Raw genomic sequence first — 21203 nt, 5'->3', positions numbered from 1 at the left:
GATGGCCTGGGGGTGGGGCGGGGGCGGGGGGCGGGACCGGGCTGGAGGGGGACAATGGGGGGGGGAAGGGGACATATGTAATACTTTCAACAATAAATAATTATTTTAAAAAATAGTCTCATTGAATCCCTAGCTAGGCCAACCCTCCTACCCCCCCCAAAAAATGAGGACCATCGGCAAGTGCTAAGCAGTAGAGGGACATGATCTCAGACTGCAAAGGACTGACCTGGCTGCCCTGTGTAGGCCGGACTGCAGGTGCCTGCAGGCTGGACTCAGGGTGGTGGTGGGCGGGCCCTGCGGGTGGGCGGGGCCGAGGCGCCCACGCACGCCACAGCCGGGGGCGTGGCCGGCGGGCGCGCGCGCCTAGCAACTCGCGCACCGGCCGGCCTCCCTCCCTCCCTCCCTCCCTCCATCCCTTCCGCGGGTGATCAGCTGGTCTGTGCACCCCTGACGTGGGTCGGGGCACGTCACCGCGAATGGCAGCCTCCAGGAAGGCACCGCGAGTAAGGTGAGGAGACCGCCGGGGAGCCGTAGGGCGTAGGGCGCGCGCGGCTCCCCGGGCCCGGAGCGCGTGTGGCCGTCCGGAGGGCAGGGACGCGCGGGGGTAGAGCGGCGGGCGGCCCGCTGCAGGCCGGGGAAGGCCCGGACTGGCTGGAGCCCCCCGAACCAGAGCTGGGGGAGGGCGACCTGCAGCGGGCAAGTTCCGGGTTGTTTCAGGCGGGGCCGCTGGCACCCCCAGGCAGCCCGAGCCCGAGCCCGGGCCCCTGATGGAGTGTGTCTGCTGAGCGGCCGCGTTCGGCCCGAGGGGGCGGTGACTGCGGCCGTCCCGGCCCGCTGGAAGGCCACGCTGTCTTTCTGGAAGTTGACGCCCCCTGGCTCCTCCGGCGAGTCCCTGCCCTCGCCCATGGGCCCTGGGAATCTAATCCTCAATGTACAACCTGACAATTCTGACACGTGCAATTCGCAGGACTGACCTGTCACCGGAACAAAGATAGGCAAACGCGGGCTCCTCCCCACCCAATTGGTTGCAGAAGGCTGTGTGAGGCCATACTTTGACATCATCTCCTGGGGACTCCCATCAGTAACATGTCCTGTCTTCTCCCCGGATAAATCCCCAAGTCTCACATTAAATACATTTCAGCATGTAGCGCGCCCCTCCCCCCTCCCCCTCCCCCCTCCTCCCTCCCCCCTCCTTCCCCTCCTGGCTGCTGCCAGGGTATACTTATCAGAGCAGCTAACTGACCGGGAGACTGAGAGAGAGCGAGAGAGACATGCAGTGTTCACCAAGGCCAGAAGCCAGACTCCCTGGAGATCCACATGGGGTCAGTCAGCCATCCTCCAACCCGTGGAAATTTGAATGAACACGCTTGGCACTATGGCCAGGCTCACTTGCTGAACACAGACCATGGCATGTGCTTGTGTTTGTGAGTTGGACAGATCACAAGCCGACCTTGATGTGGATGTGGCCTTGGGCTGCAGCACGTTGGGCATGAGATGTGGCAAACCTGCATGTGGAAGGAGCGGCCTGCAGGTTCCATGCTGAAAGTGGGGTCAGGCAAGCTCAGAATGATGAGTTAGGCCCTGGGTGGAGAGCCTTTGAGGACCAAGGTGGTCTTATACTGGACTCTTACCAGCATCACAACATTGGAGGGGCAGAAGGGTCCTTCAACATCAGCTGATAAAACCTCTTTACCTTGCACCAGAGGCCCCCAGAGGCTGAGAGAAGGGAGATCATTTGCTCCAGGCACCTCCCCTCGTGGCAGAATTTGAGTGCCACTCAGTGTAAAAGTGAGGCAGTTGAGGTGATGGAAATTGAACTCAAATTGATGTAGGTAGAAAGGGGTTGAGCTGGCTTCTGGGGCAGCTGAGTCAGTAGACCAGCACTGGCATCAGTCTTCCCTCTCTTTCACACCTCTTGGCTCTGATTTCTTCAGTGTTGGCTTCACTGATAGGCAGGTTTTCCTCATGGCAGGTCAATAGCAGTTCTAGGCCGACAGCCTCCGCAGAAATAGAGCCTTCCTAGAACTTACTGGTTGGAGCAGAAATCTGTCTCCCTGGGCTGATTTGATCCTTTTGACCAGTGGTCGGCAAACTCATTAGTCAACAGAGCCAAATATCAACAGTACGATTGAAATTTCTTTGGAGAGCCGAAAACCGACTTCTGCGCATGGGCCACGAAGTTTCAATCGCACTGTACGTGCGTGCCCACACGTGGTATTTTGTGGAAGAGCCACACTCAAGGGGCCAAAGAGCCACATGTGGCTCGCGAGCCGTAGTTTGCCGACCACTGCTTTTGACCATCCTGAAACCAGTCATTGTGGCTGGAGGGATGGATTGACCAGATCTGGATCCCAGAAGTTGGTGGGTGACTCATCTCAGCTCTCTGGACTGAAACTGGAGAAGAGACATTCTCAAAAAGAAAACTAAGGTGCTCTCATCAAAAGAAGAAGAGATGGATTCTGGGTAGGCAAAGACAACATTACTCACATCTTCACCCTTGAACTTGTTCCATTCTACGGTTGCCTCACCTCATGGGGTATGATTGAGGATCTTGGTGGTCCTTGTTTTTTTGCCCCATCCTGAGTGATAGATTCTCATCATGGGCTGGGGGAGGGTGGAGGGTAACAAGAACCTTGCTGGGATTTCTTTAAAAAGAGAGAGGAAGAAAAATGTGCTATAACTGTCTTATGCAAAGTTCTCTGCACCCTTCTTTTCCCTTACCCACCCAGTGGCACTTCATGGTGTCGAGAAGGTGTATTGGGAAGGGGAACAGCGCTGAGTCCAGTTGAGAGTCCTGGCCTCTAGTTCTAGACAATTCCTGTCACCAAATTGCTGTGAGGCCTTGAGCAAGTTCTTTGATCTAATTTTTGGATATTATGGACAATATTGTTATGGACATTTGTGTACAAGTTTTTATGTGGACTTATGTTTTCAGTTTCTATACCTAAGAGTGGAATTGCTGGGTTATAGGAAAACTCTAACTGTTTGAGGAACTCTGGGCTGTTTCCAAACCTACATTCCCGCCAGCAATGTTTGAGGGCTCTAATTTTTTCACATCCTTGCCCTTACTTGTTATTGTCTGTTTGTTTTTTAAATTATAATCTTCCCAGTGGATGTGAAGTGGCATCTCATTGTGGTTTTGATTTCATTTCCCAAACGGATAATGACATTGAAAATCTTTTCATATGCTTATTGACCATTTGTATATCTTAGAGAATGAAATGTCTATTTAGAACCTTCGACTATTTAAAAATTGGGTATTTGTCTTTTTTTTTTTCTCTTGAGTTGTAATAGTTCTTTTTATACACTGTATACTGGACTCTTACCAGATATATGACTTGCAAATATTTTCTTCTCATTTTATGGATTGTCTTTTCACTTGTGTCCTTTGAAGCATAAAAGTCATTCATTTAACGATGTCCAGTATATCTGTTTTCTTTTGTTGCTTGATGTCATATTTGATGACATATTTGAGAAATCATTGTGTAATCCAAGGTCAGGCAAATTTATGACTGTTTTCTTCTAAGAAAACATTTATGTGTATGATCTATTTTGAGTTCATTCATGGTATATATAGTGTGAGCTTTGTTTTTTTGCATGTGGATCTCCAGTTGTCCCAGCATCATTTGTTGAAAGGACTATTTTTCTCTATTGAATGGTTTTGGCACCCTTGACAGTAAATGTGAGGGTTTATTTCTGAACTCTCAATTCTACTTCATTAATCTAGAAGTCTATCTTTATGTCAGTACCACACTATCTTTTTTTAAATATATTTTTTATATTAAAATATATTTTTAATACATTCAAAATATATGATTTCTTTACAGATAGGAAGGGAGAGGGATAGAGAGTTAGAAACATCGATGAGAGAGAAACATCGATCAGTTGCCTCCTGCACACCCCCTACTGGGGATGTGCCAGCAACCAAGGTACATGCCCTTGATTGGAATAGAACCCAGGACCCTTCAGTCTGCAGGCCGATGCTCTATTCCACTGAGCCAAACCGGTCAGGGCACACACTATCTTGATTACTATAGTTTTATTAGCTTTGAAATCATGAAGGTTGACTCCTCCAAATTCATTTTTTTCAAGATTGTTTTGGCTATTCTGGTTTCCTTGTATTTGCATATTAATTTTAGGATTTACTTGTCAATTTCTGCCCAGAAGCTAGCTGGAATTGATGGGTATTGCATTGACTATAGATAACTTTGTGGAGTATTACCATTTTAACAATGTTAAGTCTTCCAATCCATGAACATAGAATAGCTTTCTATTTATTTAGGTCTTCTTTGATTTCTTTCAACAATGTTCTGTAGTTTTCGGAGTGTAGGTTTTGCATATCTTTTGTTTAAGTTTATTCCTAGGTATTTATTGTTTTGATTCTATTGTAAATGAACTTTTTAAAATTTCATTTTTGAATTTTTTATTTCAAGTATATGTAAATATAATTGATTTTTACATATTGGTTTTGTATCTTGCATTCTAATTTTTGTGTGCAGATTCTTTAGGATTTTTTATATTCAAGATAATGCCATTTGCAAATAGATAGTTTTACTACTTCTTTTCTAACATGAGTGCCTTTTAACTCAATTTCTTGCCCGATTGACTAGAAATGGCAAGAGTGGACATGTCTGTCTAGTTTCTGATCTAATACGGAAAGCATTCAGCCTTTTAACAATAGGGATGATGTTAGCTGTGGGTTTTGTAATATTCTTGATCAAGTTGAGAAATTTCTCTTCTAGTTTATTGAGTACTTTTATCATGAGGGGTGTTGGATTTTGTCAAATGCTTTTTCTGTCTCTACTGAGGTTATCATGTAATTTTTGTTCTTTTTCCTTCCTTTTAAAAAAATATATTTTTATTGATTTCAGAGAGGAAGAGAGAGGGAGAGAAAGATGGAAACATCAATGAGAGAGAATCATTGATTGGCTGCCTCCTGCATGCCCCCTATTGGGGGTTGATCCTGCAACTCAGGCATGTGCCCTTGACCGGAATCGAACCCGGGACCCTTCAATCTGCAGGCCAGTGTTCTATCCACCGAGCCAAACCAGCTAGGGCTGTTCTTTTTTCTATTGATGTTGTATATTACATTATTTATTTTGTGTTGAACCAATCTTGTGTTCATGGACTAAATTCCACTTGGATCCTTTTTATATGTTACTAGAGGCCCGGTGCACGAATTTTTGCATGGGTGGGGTCCTTCGGCCTGGCCTGCAATCGGGGCCAATCAGGCCAGTCCCCATCAGGGTGATCGGGGCGGCCAGCCAGTGGGGGGAAGGACCGTGGGAGGTTGGCCGGCCACGGGAGGTTGGCTGTGGGAGCACACTGACCAGGGGGCAGCTCCTGCGTTGAGCATCTGTCCCCTGATGGTCAGTGCGCATTACAGTGACTGGTTGACCGGTCGTTCAGTCACTTAGGCTTTTATATATATGCTAGAGGCCCGGTGCATGAAAATTCATGCACTGGACGGGGGGGGGGGGGGGGGGGTTCCTCAGCCCGGCTTGCCCCCTCTCATAGTCCAGGAGCCCTCAGGGGCGGGAGGCAACCTGGAGATCAGGGGAAGGTGACACCCCATCACACCTCTGTTGCTGCCACTGCCAGCAGCACAAGCCTCGGCCGGCCCTGGGAGGCTGGGCAGCTGACATCTGAGGCTTGCCTGCACCTCAGGTGTCAGCTGGGCAGCCGCCATCCAAGGCTTGCCTGTGCCTCGGGCTGGTCCTGGGTGGCTGGGGGGCTGAGGGGACTGGGGGACTCCGGAGGCAGGCAGGCCTGGCCTTGCCGCATGCCTGCTGCCCCGGCGGGGCTGAGGGGACTGGGCGCTACCATCTTTTTTTTTTAAATGTATTTTATTTTTATTGATTTTTTACAGAGAGGAAGGGAGAGGGATAGAGAGTTAGAAACATCGATGAGAGAGAAACATCGACCAGCTGCCTCCTGCACACCCCCTACCGGGGATGTGCCCGCAACCGATGTACATGCCCTTGACCGGAATCAAACCTGGGACCTTTCAGTCCGCAGACCGACGCTCTATCCACTGAGCCAAACCGGTTTTGGCAGGCGCCACCATCTTTGAGGGCATGGCAGTCAATTAGCATATTCCCTCCTTATTGGCTGTGGGTGCCTCCATCTTTGTGATGGTGTGAGGGTCAATTAGCATATTCCCTCTTTATTAGATAGGATATATGGGATTCAGTTTGCTAGTATTTTTTGAGGACATTTGCATTTATATTTATAAGAACTAGTGAGATGTCTTACTTTTGAATGAAAGAATACATGGTTCCCCCAGTAAAGAACATCTCATTCTGGCCATGAAATGACAGTAGCAGCTATCTGAGAGCAGGCCTGGAGTGACTGGTGACAATGTCTGGTCTTCTGGTTCTGGCTGTGTGGTGGACTGACTGAATGTGAACGCCTTTCTCTCTATTAACACATAAAAATGCGGTAAAATTAGAACAAAATTCCCTTTTAAGTTCATAGCTGAATAATATCTAAAACCCCGTCTGTAGCCTGTAACGGGCTCCTTGTTGCCTCCCGGATCTTGTCTCCTAACCACTTATTTTCCCACCTCCCTGCACACTGGCCACCTTGCTTTCCCTCTGGTACACCAGGCATATGCCTGCCTTAGTGCCTTTGCACTTGCTGTTCTCCAGTTCTGAAATGTTCCTCCCCTAGGCAATCCACAGGGCTGATCCCTCACTTTTTTTTTTTTTAGGTCTCTGATAAATTGTCATCTGCTAGCAAAGAGGCCTTGCTTGACAAACCCATATCAGAGAACATTCCCCTTATGTCTCTGACCTTCTCTTCTCCTTGCCCCACTTGACTTGTTTCATAGAACACATATTCACTATCTGACACGCTGTATTCTTGTTTTGTGTCTGTTGCCTTTCTTCCCTCCCCTTCCCTCCCAGTAACCTCCCTCCCTCCACCCCCATGTAAACCTTTTGAGGTCAGAGATGTATGCTTTGTTCACTGTTGTGTCTAGAATAGGGCCTGGATTATAGAAGATTCTCAATAAAATTATTTGTTGATTGAATGGACTTGAAAGAAAAATCCCCAGGTACCAGAAATTTATATTAGTGGAACTTAAAGTCTGAATTTTTGAAGAACTGAGCTGGAACTGAGCCTTGGGGAGGTCATCGGATGCTATAGGCCTTCATTCCAGGGGACCAGGGTGTGAGACTATCCCCTTAGGAGACTCGTGTGTGAGTCTCCTAGCTAAGAAGTTAACATGAAAATTAGTCTCAGAAGCAAATGACAGTGACAGAAATGCTTGTACAATCCAGGACACATCTCATTTTCTATTGAAGATAAGCTCTTACTAAAAGATTACAAAGCTCACAAGGAATGACCCACCAGGAGGAAGCCAGTAGATCCAACAAACTTGAGAATTACTGTCCCCAGACCATAGTGGAAAGTCTGAAATGAATTATAAAACAAGGGCCCCAAATAATTAAAGCTAAGAGAGGGAATAGAAACCATAGTGAAAGAATAGGACACCATGGGCCTGCCTGAATGGCTCAGTTGGTTGGAGCATTATCCCTTACACCAAAAGGTTGCATGTTTTATTTCCAGTCAGGGCACACACCCAGGTTGCAGGTTCAATCCCCAGTTGGGGTACATACGGGAGGCATCTGATGGATGTTTCTCTCTCTTCCTTTCTCTCATCAATAAGCATATCCTTGAGTGAGGATAAAGAAAGAAAGAAAAAAAAAAAAAAAGAATAGGACACCATGAAGAAAGAACAGGGAAATCTGAAAAGATCCAAGAATTTGTACATGTGACAGTCATTGCAAATAAAGTCTTTTTCTCATAGTTAAACAGGAGGGGAGACACAGCTGATGAAAACTCATGAACTATAGGCTAGGCCTGAAAAGGTATACTGTCATACTGATGTTTTATCTGCGGTTTCCATTTATTTGATTACTGATCCTGGGGTAAGAGTTCTTTGGACTCATGAAGGAAAATTGCTCAGTCAAGTTGATGGCCTCTCTGACTAAGCCTTGCCACGTTTACTGCGGTCAAAGTCTGCAATATCCTGTTCTTTCTCTTCTTAAGGGCAAGCCACCGAGACTTTCAGCTGAAAAATTTAAGAATAATTGAACCTTACGAGGTGATATATTCAGGAGCCCCAGGTATGGACACAGGTAATAATTTTGCCGATTATTAGATGGGAACATCTCAAAAGGATTTTTAGTTACCCTTGCCTCAACCTCAAGGTGGGAGAAAAGAGAAGGTAAGGGGTAAATAATTGATCATGGGTGGGGTTGGGAGGATGTATATCTGGAACTTAAAAACCACTTTGTTTCTTGGCTTTCTGGGTAGTTGGTTACTGTTTCTAAGTATTCGCTACTTTTTTTAGGGTAGTAAGTTAGAGAATGAAAGTTATGGCATTTCCCATTCCAGGGGTAGTTGTGATAAGTTACTAGTCTAGTTTTTCTAATCTCTAGTATAATCCTCTATTGGCTGCCTTAGAGATTAGCTTTCAATGTTCATCATATGATTATGAAATGAGAAAAGTTTGTAATATACGTATTATTGTGCTTTATAAATTGAATGTGCATTCAGGAAAATCTTTTTGGGAAAAATTTCTGGAACTATATCTTCTCCCCAGAATTGGTTAGTTGCATTGTTGGGTTGCCAGAAACCTGAATTCTGAAAAGTGACGCATGTCTGTATTTTTAGCCCCCACAAGCCAGTGCTTTTCTATGGACTACCCAGGAGAACCACAATGTTTCCTTCTAGCTGAGTGAAAAAATCAATCCCGAAGTACACAAGAAACCATGACTAATCTCTTTGGAAGATTAGTGCTATAATTGTACTAATCCTTTTTCTTTAAAAATATAGATTACGCAACACATTTTGGGCCATCTTGGGAGGGAGGAGAGGGGAAAAGGGGAAGTAAAGAAAGGGGAAAAGTGATAGGACTATCCAATTTAGAGAACTTCTTATTATACATGAAGAAATAGAGGTTCAGGGGGTTCAGTAGTCTGAGGTTGCAGATCCCAGCTGGAAACCGGAACCTGCTTGTTTTGATTCCATTGGTCTTAGAAAGCTTTAAGAGAGCCTCTGTTACGATCCCTTAGATAATAGAACAGGGACTTGGGAATTAGATAGATCTGGGTTTTGGTTCCTAATGATCCAGTTGACTTGGGCAAGTATTTAACTCCTGTTTCTTTATCTGAAAATTGGGAATAGTGAAACCTCCCTTGGAGGATTATTGTGAGAATTAACCACTAATGCCTGGAAACCCCTTGGCCCTTGCTCAGATGCTGGAAGCCCAGCTTCGCATCTGTGTACGTGGTAAGATGCTGAAATTGGAGAAAAGCAGCCCCTTCTATTGTTTTTTAATTTAATTTAATTTAATTTTTTAATTTTAGAGTATGTTTATTAAAGTTAGAGACAGTGAGACAAGCAAGGGCTTAGGGTAGAGGAAGCAACAGGAGAGAGCCTAGGCGGGGCTGCCCTGGCTCACTGGAGAGTCAGAGAAAAGGGGCCTTGGAGACAGGTTCAGGGGGTTAGCCCAGGACGAGCTGCTGCTGCCCATTGCTCCCCTGGTTGCAAGTCTCGTGGGGACCCTTAGAGTTTAGGAGATGCAGGCCTGTGGGGGAGGGAGAGGAGGGAGGGAAAGGCTAGGGCGTTTTCCCGGGAGGGAGGGAGAGCGAGCATCCCCTTCTATTCTTATAACAAGGCTTGTAGAAATCCCGGCTGGTGCTTCAGATCCAGATTCAAATCCTATTTCTTAAGCTCCTACAATGTACTATATGCTGTGCATGTTGTTTTCACGCATGTTGTCATGTTAAATACTTCTAGCCACCCAGTAAGGTTAATGTGGTGTGCTTTTCATGAACTTCCAGGGAGTGAAATGTCTAGTTTGTGATAAAGGCTGAAGGTTTAGAAACTTATTTCTAAAAGCAGATCCACATACGCAAGAGACTTTTAAATGAGTCATTCATTTTAAAAGCATGATTTAAAAATACCTGGCAGTGTATGGGCTAATGTTACGTCATGGACTAGGTTTGTTGCTCTTGGCTTTCCACTTTCCTGCACACCCTGATTAGCTCTTGGCTGCTTCTGACATTTCTGAAAAGTCATGGGATGTGGAATGAACAGATGCTATAATACGGCATCGGCTAAGATCCTAGCTTTCACGGAAGGTTCATTACTGTTCATTATATTGAGTCTGAGAAGGTCACAGATACACAGTTGTGATATCCACCCAGCCATCTTTGAGTGAGCGTATGGGTGTGTTAATGGATTTAGAGGTAATGGAATCAGAGATGAAGATGATGTGGCCCTGCCTTAAGGAGAAGCAGTAGATACACCTGTGGCACCATTTATCACATTGCTGTCAGAGTTAGTTAATTGTGCACTCACTCTAAAAATTGCAAGCACATAACATTTACTATGTGCCAGGCACTGTTTCTAAATGCTTTATAGAGAGTAACCCATTTAATCCTTATAAAAATTACCCTCTGAGGATTGCCAGCCATGCCTTTCATCTTCTCCATCTTTAAAAAATATATATTTTTATTGGCTTCAGAGAGAGGAAGGGAGAGGGAGCGATAGAAACATCAATAATGAGAGAGCATCATCAGTTGGCTGCCTCCCTGTATGTCCTCTACTGGGGATCAAGCCCAAAACCTGGACATGTGCTCCAACTGGGAATCAAACTGTGGCCTCTTGGTTCATAGGTTGACACTCAACCACTGAGCCATACCAGCCAGGCCTCATCTTCTCCATCTTGAGTGCCTTTTCAACTGCTGCCACCTCGATGGCTGGGTCTTATACCTGTACTAGCTTTGCCCCCGCCTCAGCTCTAGCTGCTCATCCACTCAGTTATTTTCAAGACCTGTTGTCCCTGTGGCCACAGCTGTCTGAACACCTTGCTCATTGTATTTACATGAGTGGTAGTTGCTTCCACGGCCACAGCACACACTACCTCAGCCACTGCATGTTGCTGTTGCTGCTGCAGCCTAACAACCGGTTGCAATATTGGGAGTTTTTCATTGGGTCTGATGCGTGTGCCCCATGTTGGGTGCCAGTTGCAAATGTACCCCCCACCTTCTGCGTGATTCAGGGTTCAGGCTCTGGAGGAGGCTGCACACAAATGAAAGAGACTAGACAAGAAAATATTAATTTGGGAATTGGGGGCCAGGCGGAGGCCCAAGAAAGGACTCCACTTTGCTCTGGCGTTGCGTTCCCTTTTATTCAGGTTTGGGATCCACCCATAGCCCTTAGGCAGGCAATTTCCAGTAACAGGCAAACTATCTTATCAGTAAGGATTTACATGAGACTAAAAGGTTTGGAAGTTGCTTGGCTACCTTTGTCTCAACTAAACAGTGGGTGTATGGCTCTGACCCTTGCCAGAGCCTCAAGGTTGACCAGCCTTCTGGGTTCCTTGTCCACACCTCTCTGCTAGTGAAGGCAATGGGCAGCTTCCAACAGTCTGATATAGGTGACAAAGAAGTGGCTGCATCTGATCAAGGACACCATGCAAATAAGGGCATGAAGGATGAGGAGGAAGGAGCAGGGTATCAAGTGTGGTGATGGGGGCAGGTGGCGTTGTGGGGGGAAGTGGGAAAATGCCACTGCAATAGAGTAAAGCTGATGATGCCAATGGTTTTGAGGAGGCAGGAGATGGTGAGGAAGGTCAGAAGGTGGTGGTGAGGAGAGGGATTGTGGTCCCAGGAAGCAGAGGATGTCTTTGGCTGGCTCCATTTGCCTTGGATGGTTTACAGTTTTCTAATTGAGGATTTTGTGCTTGCCACTGGTTCTGTTGACTTTGCTGATGAAGTTAGTGGCTGATAATGTTGACACATACCACAGTCAATGCTATAAACACCCAGTCAGTGCCATCAAAGTTCTTAAGTCAGAACGTGCCCAAATAGAAGCCAGGTTCTATAAAGAAATTAATGGTCTTGAGAAAGAAAATACATTGGCTTTTTAAAATTCCAGATGCCCAGGCTGTACTCCAGACTAATTAAGTCAGAAGTCCCCAGGTAGTTCTAATATGCAGTCAAGGTTGAAGTACTGGTCCAAAGGAAGTCTACATTTTTTCTTGACTCTAAGAATTAAGTTACTCAGAAGTATGGTTTTGAAATGCGTTAAGTCTATTTCGAAGCTCCTGGAAGGTGTCATAATAACACCTTCAGATGCTGGCAAGCTGATGAGGTCGCAGTGGGCTTCATTTTGAACTCAGTGGAGGTGTTGACCTATAAACTTAGGTCAGCCCCGGTACTTCTGCTCCCTCTTTCTCAGATAGGTGAGAGATTACAGGCTCAGGACATCAGATGCAAGGAAAGGATGCCCGTCTGAGAAGTACTCAGAAGCAGCTGTAATGCACGGGACATGGACATGTTTGAACTGTGACTAGGACCTTTTTCAGCGGGCGTTCCTTGAGTACTACTGTCCTTCGGAGACTCCGGAGGTGGAGCCCGAGGCCTGTGGCTGAAGCTGCCCTGGCTGCAGGTTATGAATGGGGCACTTGTTCAGTGAGTCCCAAGATCAGTCTAGTACCACATAGGGGATTCTATTGGAGAAAATCATCTCGACTGATATATGGAAGCGCAAGGTGCTGGTGATGAAGGAGAAAGAAACAGATGAAAAGTTAACCAAAAAAAGGGTCCATACCTAACCGAGTACAAGCCCCAATGAGTTAGGGCGACAGCCCTGGAGGATGAGCTATGGTGTAGTTGCCTCCGTGTAACTCCATTACTTGGAGCATTGTGCACCAGCACATTTTTTGTTAAGTAAAACATTTTCTGTTGTTGAAAAATGGGTTGGCAAAATCAAAAACACCAACAACACCAAATCCTGGCAAGGATGTGGAGCAATAGGAATTTTTACTTATTAATGGTGGGAATATAAAATGGTACAGCCAGGTTGGAAGACAGTTTGATAGTTTCTTATAAAACTAAATATACTCTTTTTTTTTTTTTTTTTAAATCCTCACCCCAGGATGTTTTTCCATCAATTTTTAGAGAATGGAAGAGAGAGGGAAAGACAAAGAAAAACATCTATGTGAGAGAAACACATTGATTGGTTGCCTCCTGCATGTGTCCTGATCAGGGCTTGGGCCGGGGAGGAACCTGCAACCGAGGTACATGCCCTTGACTGATATTGAATCCGGGACCTTTCCGTCTGCAGGCCAATACTCTATCCACTGAACCAAACCGGCTAGGGCTAAATATACTCTTTACAGCGATCATACTCCTTGCTATTTTCCCAGAGGAGTTGAAAACTATGTTCACACAAAAATCTGCATGTGGATGTTTATGGCAACTTTATTCATAATGGTGGAAACGATGTAATTTTTAATTGTTTGATTGTGTACTGTTGGATGGGAGGTAATTTATTTAACCAGTCATGTATTTTCCCTCCATATTTTTACTACTATAAACAAAGAGAAGCACCTACACCTTTGTGTACTTGTTTAATGATCTCCTTAGCATAAAATCCTAAACATGAAAGAGGTAACTAATCAATTTGGAAATTAGTCTTAGTAGCTCAAGTTTTTTTTTTTTTTTTCCACAAGTGGCTGCTTGGAAGTGGTATTTAAGAACTGTAAACTGGAGAGTTTGGGGGCAGCTTTGGTTTTGGTCGAATGGCGGGGCGGTCATTTTGAAGCTGCCTCTGGGAATGCGGCAGAACAAAGCGGGTGCTTCTCTGGGGCTCCGTTTGCGTAGTTATCGAGTTGCACGGGGCAGGCTGGTTTTGAAACAAACTCTCCTGTTGTTGCAGACGGCAGAATGCCTCCAAAAGTAACTTCCGAGCTGCTTCGGCAGCTGAGACAAGCCATGAGGAACTTGGAGTATGTGACAGAACCCATCCAGGCCTACATCATCCCGTCGGGGGATGCCCACCAGGTACTGAGTGGAGATGGGTTGGTGGTGATGGAACTCATCGGTCTCTCCTCTCATTTCATTCTTTTCCCCAACGTGTTTATCGGATTCTAGTTGTCAACCCACAACTAAGCATGTCCTCCAGGGCCTGGCATAGGGACCTGTGTTCAGTGTGCTCCACTGAATGCCTGTTGATTTGGTTCTGGTTTCCTTGTTCCCAGTGAATATAGCCAGCTTTTAACAAATGATGGAAGGATTAGTGGACAAATGAGGGGTAGAAGTCTGGACCTTTCTGTTGCTGACACACTTTACCCACCTCATCTGTCGCACTCTGTCCCTAGCAGAATTGTCTGTGCTTCCTCCTTTCTCTCCATCCAGACTGTCCCATCCTCTGTCAGCCAGAAGAGCATCTGTAAAGTCATTATTGATCTTCACCCAGTGGGTTTTAGGGATGATTCTGAGTATCACTCCCTCCTTCCCCCAACCTCCATCTTTATGAAAGCAACTCAGGAAGTGCCCTTTACCTCTGAGAACACTAGTTATTTAAATATAGGAGGGCCCTGGCAGGGTGGCTCAGTTGGTTGAAATGTTGTCTCGTACACTAAAAGGTTGCAGGATTGATTCCCAGTCAGGGCACATACCTAGGTTGTGGGTTTAATCCACCGTTGGGGTATGTACGGGAGGTGACTGATCAATATTTCTCTCACATTTATGATTCTCTCTCTCTCTCTCATTCTCTCTCTCTCAAAATAAAATAAAATAAAATAAAATAAATGACCTTGGGTGAAGATTAAAAATAAATAAATATGGGAGAGTTAGATTTGGACGGGTGGAGACCTCATGTTATGGGGCTGAAAGGCAGAAGGAAGAAAGGATTCTAGGATCCTACTGCTTTCAGTCTTTGAGTCAGCAAATATTTGCATTTCTTTTTGTGGTCATGGCACTATAGGGTTACAAAGATGAATTTAAGATTGAATTCCTGCCCTCACTGTGCTTATGTTTTAGTAGAAAGATAAAGTGTGGACTGAATTCCTAGCTGAGAGGGAATACTAAGCTCACAGGATCAAAGAAGGCTTCATGGAGAAAGTACATTTAATTGGAATGTGAACAGGTAGAATTTAAATGCTTGGAGAAAGAGGTATAAGAAGTACCATGAGCAAATCCATGGATGTAGGAGAACATGAGTAATGATAACCTTGAAAAAGAAGGAAAAATAGGGGCTCGGTCAAGGCCACTCATGAGCCACCCATGACTGGTCATGGGGATCCTTGACCACCAGAATCAGGAGTTTAGGTTTTGTTAGATAGTAGGGACCCACTGAAGGTCTTTGAACAAAGGAGTGACATGATCTGTGAGAGGGAGCAGTGTTTAGTGTGGACTGGAGAAGGGAAACACTGGGGGCTGAGAAACCTGTTAGGAGGCTCTTGCAGGATCCCAGAGATGGGGTGCAGAGCGCTTGGACATGGGTGCTGGCTTTAGGAGCAGAGAAGAGGGGGAAAGTGTTTGGAGGAGGAGAAGTAGGACAGAGATTGGACCTTCAGGCAAACGGCAGAGGGCATTGGGAAGTTTGGAACCCAAGTGTTCCTTGTGCCACCCACAGAAAGAAATGAGAAGCCATGAGTTCCTCTTTCGGTTTCTGTGGAGAGGCTGGGCATGGTTGGGCGACTGTTAAGTGGGATTCTGGGTCCCTGCCAGGACTGGGAGGACAAGGAGGAAGGGTTGGCTTTGTGTGCGACCTGCCACAGCAGCCTCCTCAGTAATAGCGAGGCCGCTGTTCTTTGTGGCTCTTGTTCCTAATTGTTTCATTTCAGGCTAGATTCAGGGTTGCTGGGATTTCTCCTATGGGTGGGGAAGGGAGAGTGTTGGAGAATGAAGGGGAATCTTGAATTCTGTCTTTTTTGTATCTTCCAAAACACAAACACAGACACCCACACACTGTTCTGTGTTAGAGAGAAAATGCACCCCAAATGCATAGTTACGCAAGGACTTGGCACTCCAGGGGTCTGCTTCTCTGCAGCTCTAAGGGTTTTTTTCTATGTAAACTCTGAACAGGGTGTGGTATTAATGAGCTTGGGCCCAGCGGGACTTTTACAGTGAAGGGTTGTTCATTCTCTCTGGTAATCTGAAGGCTTTCATGGACCATCTAAGTCAGATGTTGAGATTGGTGGGCACCACTGGCCCCAAACCAGGAGGAGCATTAGTAGGGGCTGGGGTTGTGCCAGTGTGCTTTTGAGAAATCCAAATTCTTCACCCTCCCCATCCTCTTAGTCAAAGGGTCACGTTCTGTCCGGGGTGACTCTGCCAACTGAGTTTTTGGCTGTGTTTATGGTTCCTCCTTCTGGAAGACATGAATCAGATTTTCCTAAACTCCTTGGATCCTATTCCCATTCCTCCTGGAGTCGGCTTCCTGTTTTGTTTTGTATTTCTTAAACAGACTCTGCCCTGGGGTGGGAGGTGGTGGTTTTTATCCCAGAGTGATTTTATCTACTATTAATTAGAGTAATGCTAGCTGTGGTGATACATCTTGAAGTTTCAGTGGAGCTTTATTTCTTGCCCACGTAGCAGTCGCGAGTGGGTGTTCCCTGTTGGTGGGTGACTTTCTTCCACGGGGAAGAAGAATGATTTAGGGATCTAGGTTCTTTCCATCCTGTGACACCAACATCCTAGCTGGAGGAAGGGGTAGGAGTGTGGTAAAGACACACCCAAGTTTCCTGCCCCAGACATCACTTCCACTCACATTTCATTGGTGAGAACTAGTCACGTGACACCACCACCTAAATGCAAGGGGGCCTGGGAGGTGAAGTCCAGGATGGGAAGCCCCCTTTCAGCAGCTGTACATGAAGGAAAGGGTGTGAAGCTGTTTTTCCCACATACCTTGACTTGGTTTCATTTAAGAAAGTAGATGATGCCAAAGACGGGAAGTTACCTTAGTATTTGGGGACAGGTAGCCCTTGTCTCATGCACAATCTAACCTGGATTGGTGGGTCAGCAGTTTGAAAAGCTCACTCTGAGTGTGTGAAGAGTGGCTCTAGGCCAAGCATGTCAAACTCGCAGCCAGTGGGCCGCAGAAACGAGGCGTGCAGCTGCGAGTTTGACATGCTTGCTGTAGGCAGTGGTCCAGGTAGAGATGATGGAGGCCTGGACTGAGTACTGACATTGGAGATGCAGAGAAGTGGATGGCTTGGAGAAGAAGCCAACAGCTGTGCTGCTGTGCCTTGCTCCTTGCATGTTACGACCTTTTGCTGCTCTCAGGGGAGCGTGTTCCTGGGCTTTGCCAGCACATGGTGGGGGGAAGAGTAGGAGGCCTGGGCCTAGTGCTTGTCTGGTCTCTGTTGAGCCTGGAGGTGACAGCTTCGGTAGGCGACGTCTTTCTGGCGGGTTGGCCACTTAGGTCATGTCTAGACATTCTTGCCCCAGACCTCATCTTGATCCCAAACCAAATATGTCCACCTGCTGTTAATATAGTGTGTCCCCCCAAAATTTATACACACTTTAACAGCTGATAGCTCAATTTTGAAAATGAAGTGTATTTTAGTAAACACTGCTTTTATAATTATTCAAAGTGTGTGTATGCATTTTTGGGGGGAACACCCTATATATTACCTTCCTTTGGAGAAACCTTCCTCTTGCCTTTGCTGATGAGTACCTCTAGGTAAACCCCCATGGGTGCCCTGTCCCTCCTCTGAGGCTTGCCCAGATAGGGGAGGGGCATCCTCTAGAAACGTGTCCCTGCATGGAGGAGTCCAGCTGGGCCAAGATCAGCAGTACCTTCTCTGCCAGACTGTCAGCATCCTCACTGTGTGTCACAGGTGGGAGAGCCCAAGCCAGTGTCCTGACTGTGTGTCACTGGTGGGAGAGCCCCAAGCCAGTGTCCTGACTGTGTGTCACTGGTGGGAGAGCCCCAAGCCAGTGTCCTGACTGTGTGTCACTGGTGGGAGAGCCCCAAGCCAGGGGAACCTTGTTGTCGTCGATAGTGTCCCTGTTGTGTCTTCCCCAGTATGCACTGTGATTTTAGTGTAAGAATTATTTTTGTTAACTTAGTTATCCCAGTTTTGTTAGTTATCTTAGATGCCTTTTCACCATTCCGGAAGAAGACATGAGTACTACCTCTTCCACTGCAAATGTGCAGCACTCTTAGGTTTCTGGAGAGTTGTTTTAAACATTAACGTACTGTTCCTCACAGCAGTCCTAGGAGAAGGGTGTGGCTTCTCTCTCCACCCATTTTTGCCTATTTTTTTTTTTTTAAGTCTTGCACCAATGATTGCTGGGTTAATAAACAAATGAGGATTCTCCAGTTCATACCATTGATCACCATTTCTTTCTGCGTCTTTAGTGCTCTCTATGAAATGTTCCTTTGTGTTTTCGGGATAAAACATGTGCCTGCTGTTGCATTCAGCAATCTGAAATGACCTTCTTGGAAGGAGGAACTGATGCCGAGGGAGGTGATGAGACTCGATGCAGACCACTTAGCTGGGCCGGTAGAGGGCAGGTGTGGCTCAGAGCCCCTTCGTCCTGCCATCACGATTCTCTCTGCTGGCTCTTCTAGCATCTCCCTAGGTGGTGGGCTTGTGGCTGGTCTGAGAATGTGCTATGGCTGCCTTGGCGAAAGGGAAGCTCTCACAGCAGGAGTGGAACATGAGCACTTTTCCCCCTAACATCATGGGCACCCCCTAAAATGCCTCGGGGTCCCCATTTTCCACCCGAAGCATTCTTCACCTTGCCAGGTTCTTTAGCTCAGGAGAAACTGCTAACAGGAGGAGGAGCCGCAGCTCCGGTCTGAAGCGGATCCGGGCCCTGCTGTTGACCTGGCAGTGGGCAAGTTACTTAAAGATTCTGTCTTCGAGCTTCCGTTTTCTTGTTTGCCGTTGGTCTTATCCTGGAGAGTCCTTATGAGGATGAGATGATGTGTCCTACGGGGGCAGCATGGCAGAAGGCTTCAGAGTCCAGCCTCTGGAGCTGACAGCCCAGGTTCAAATCCTGCCTCTGCCCCTTACTAGATTGTGTCAGGCAATTGCCTTAACTCCCTGTGCCCCATTGACTATAGCAGAAGCTGCACACTGTGGCCTCATACCCTCTGCCCAGGACTGAGAGCCTCTGACTTTCTTCAGTCCCTACCCGCTTCCCTTCAGAGGCAAGGGATTGTCCTCTGGGGAGGACCTGGGTTTGGACAGGAGGTTTCATTTGCTAACGCCTCCGGGTTGGAGGAAGCGTTTCCCCTCTTTCCCTAACAGGAAGGGACAGGGTCTGTCTGCGTGGGAGCGATTGGTGACGCTACCTGGGAAAAGGGACACACACAGGAAGTGCAGAAACAAGCTCATACCCAGAGAGGTTTAAGTTAGAGAATTGTTGGCACTGAAGACAGAAATCCAGCCTTACTTTTCAGAAAAATAACAGATGCCTAAATGTCAGTGGCGGGAAGGGGGAAGACTCTTGGTTTGTTTTTTGGGTAAGATCTTGGTGAGGAAAGAGCAGTTTTGATCTGTTTCTCTTGATTCGCTTTGTTCTCCAGATGAGGAACGAGAGACAAACGGGAAAAGCTTGTTGAGCCCTTCATTAATTAGGGTCTTCCGCATTGTGCACTCATTTTTTTTTTTTTTTTTAATGTTCGGCCTGCCTTCTAAGCTAGCCTGTCTGTCCCTTGAAGCCAGGTGCCAAGGACTCGCCAGCCTGTGTAGTCTCTGTGGGCCTCGCACAGGGCTGTGCCTGACTGGGGTCCAATTCCTCGTCCTTTTTGTTTTTCAGAGTGAGTACATTGCTCCGTGTGACTGTCGGCGGGCCTTCGTCTCTGGATTTGATGGCTCTGCGGGTGAGTCGCTAAACTCGCTCTCTGTTCTTTCTATACTTTTGTTCGCCTCCCAAAAATAACTGGAACGAGTTTCAGCCTGTGATAAAGCACCAAAAAGAAAATGCAAACCAGACGTTCCCCATCGAGCCCCTGCAGAAACGTGCGAGTTCCCAGCATCCTCCAGCTCCCCGCGGTCCCCTGGAGTGACCCTTTCCTCGGTGCCTTGGCTTTTAGAGTTTTAAAGTTTTTTATTTAAAAAACGTTTTGGAACTTTTTCTTGAATATAACAGAAATACGGGAAATCACATCAATTAAATTGAATATATCTGTGCAACTAGCACTGCAAACAATTCATGGGACCCTCACAGCTCCCAGCACCCCTGCCTTCGCTTACTGGTCCTGCTTAGTTCTCCAGATGATTGGCTTTTGATTTCTTTCTTTTCACTTCTGGTGTAAATGGCAAAGGTTAATGCTGAGCCTCATTAGCACCCTGTCCTCACTTTCCCAAAGCTGTTGTGCCCTTGAGTTTTAGGGTGTTCCCATTTCAGACTCGCATCCTTAAGCTAGCTAGAGTTGGCGAGAGCCCCTCTCTCCTCAGTTGGCCCGTGGCTTCCTTTGATGTAAGTGTTTGTGTTGGTTGGCACTTAGGATTGGCTGACACCTCTGCCGAGAGCCCCGAGCTCTGCCAGGTCTGTGGGAACCAAAGGCAGGTGGAGGTGGGAGGCACACACTCCCACTGAGCCATCACGAACACTCCCAAGGAGCCCTGGGGGTCTCCCACTCCTTCGGGGTGTCTGGTGGAGTGGATCACTGTGATCACTGAGCAGGAACCGTTTCTCTGTCTCGTGGATTATGAGGACATTTTGGCCTTAGATCCCGGTCCTCTGTTCTCCTGGCCTTGACTCATGCCGCACAGGTACCAGGGTCCAGGCAGCCTGGGCCGCCTCAGGGCTGTTTCCTTCAGAGCCTGGCCCACAGCTGGTTCTAAGGGCTTTGCCTTCTCTGGCCTGGAGGCTGCCCTGGAGTGAAAGGCCACCTGCCCACTGGGTGGTGGGGGGTGGCCAGGCTGCACAGGAGCTGGTGCTCACACTGTGCTTGCCTGTCTGTTCTCATTCTGCGCAGCTTTGGGGCAGTTGTCAGAAACCTTTCTCATGTCCTTGTTCCCTTGCTCCAGGCACAGCCATCATCACAGAAGACCATGCAGCCATGTGGACGGATGGGCGCTACTTTCTCCAGGCTGCCAAGCAGATGGACAGCAACTGGACGCTCATGAGGATGGGTGCGTAGACGTGTGGCCATCCTAAGCTTAGTTGGCCAGGTCTCCTGGATCTTAACCCTTTTATAGGGTCATGGGCCCTTTTTAGAATCCAGGGTGTGTTGGTCTATTTGGGCTGCCGTACCGAATGCCATAGACTAGGTGGCCTCGACAACAGAACGTTACTCTCTCAGTCTGAGGCTGGAAGTCGGAGATCAGGGGGGCAGCGTGGTCAGGGTCTGGTGAGAGCACTCTTTCTGGTTTGCAGACTTCTCACTGTGTCCTTACATGGCTAGGTCCCTGTCTCCTCTCCCTCCTCAAA

General features: G+C 47.0%; 1 protein-coding gene across 2 annotated transcripts in view; it reads left to right on the top strand.

Moving 5' to 3' along the window:
• Window positions 1–394: 394 nt before the first annotated feature.
• The window catches only part of XPNPEP1 (X-prolyl aminopeptidase 1), a 47513-nt gene continuing 26704 nt past the window's right edge, over window positions 395–21203 (top strand). The window contains exons 1-5 of one of the 2 annotated variants that reach the window (XM_079794294.1): window positions 395–508; window positions 8056–8132; window positions 13741–13865; window positions 19584–19647; window positions 20801–20905. In XM_079794294.1, coding sequence (XP_079650420.1) covers window positions 477–508; window positions 8056–8132; window positions 13741–13865; window positions 19584–19647; window positions 20801–20905 — 403 coding nt within the window. In that variant the 5' untranslated portion in view covers window positions 395–476. Of the gene's footprint in view, window positions 509–8055; window positions 8145–13740; window positions 13866–19583; window positions 19648–20800; window positions 20906–21203 lie in introns of both variants that reach the window. The other variant, XM_079794293.1, reaches the window with a different exon arrangement.

Source organism: Cnephaeus nilssonii, assembly GCF_951640355.1.
Source record: "Cnephaeus nilssonii genome assembly, chromosome: 16".
Taxonomy (NCBI): domain Eukaryota; kingdom Metazoa; phylum Chordata; class Mammalia; order Chiroptera; family Vespertilionidae; genus Cnephaeus; species Cnephaeus nilssonii.
Note: the sequence above shows the minus strand (reverse complement) of the source record. Positions and strands in the feature narration are given on the sequence as shown.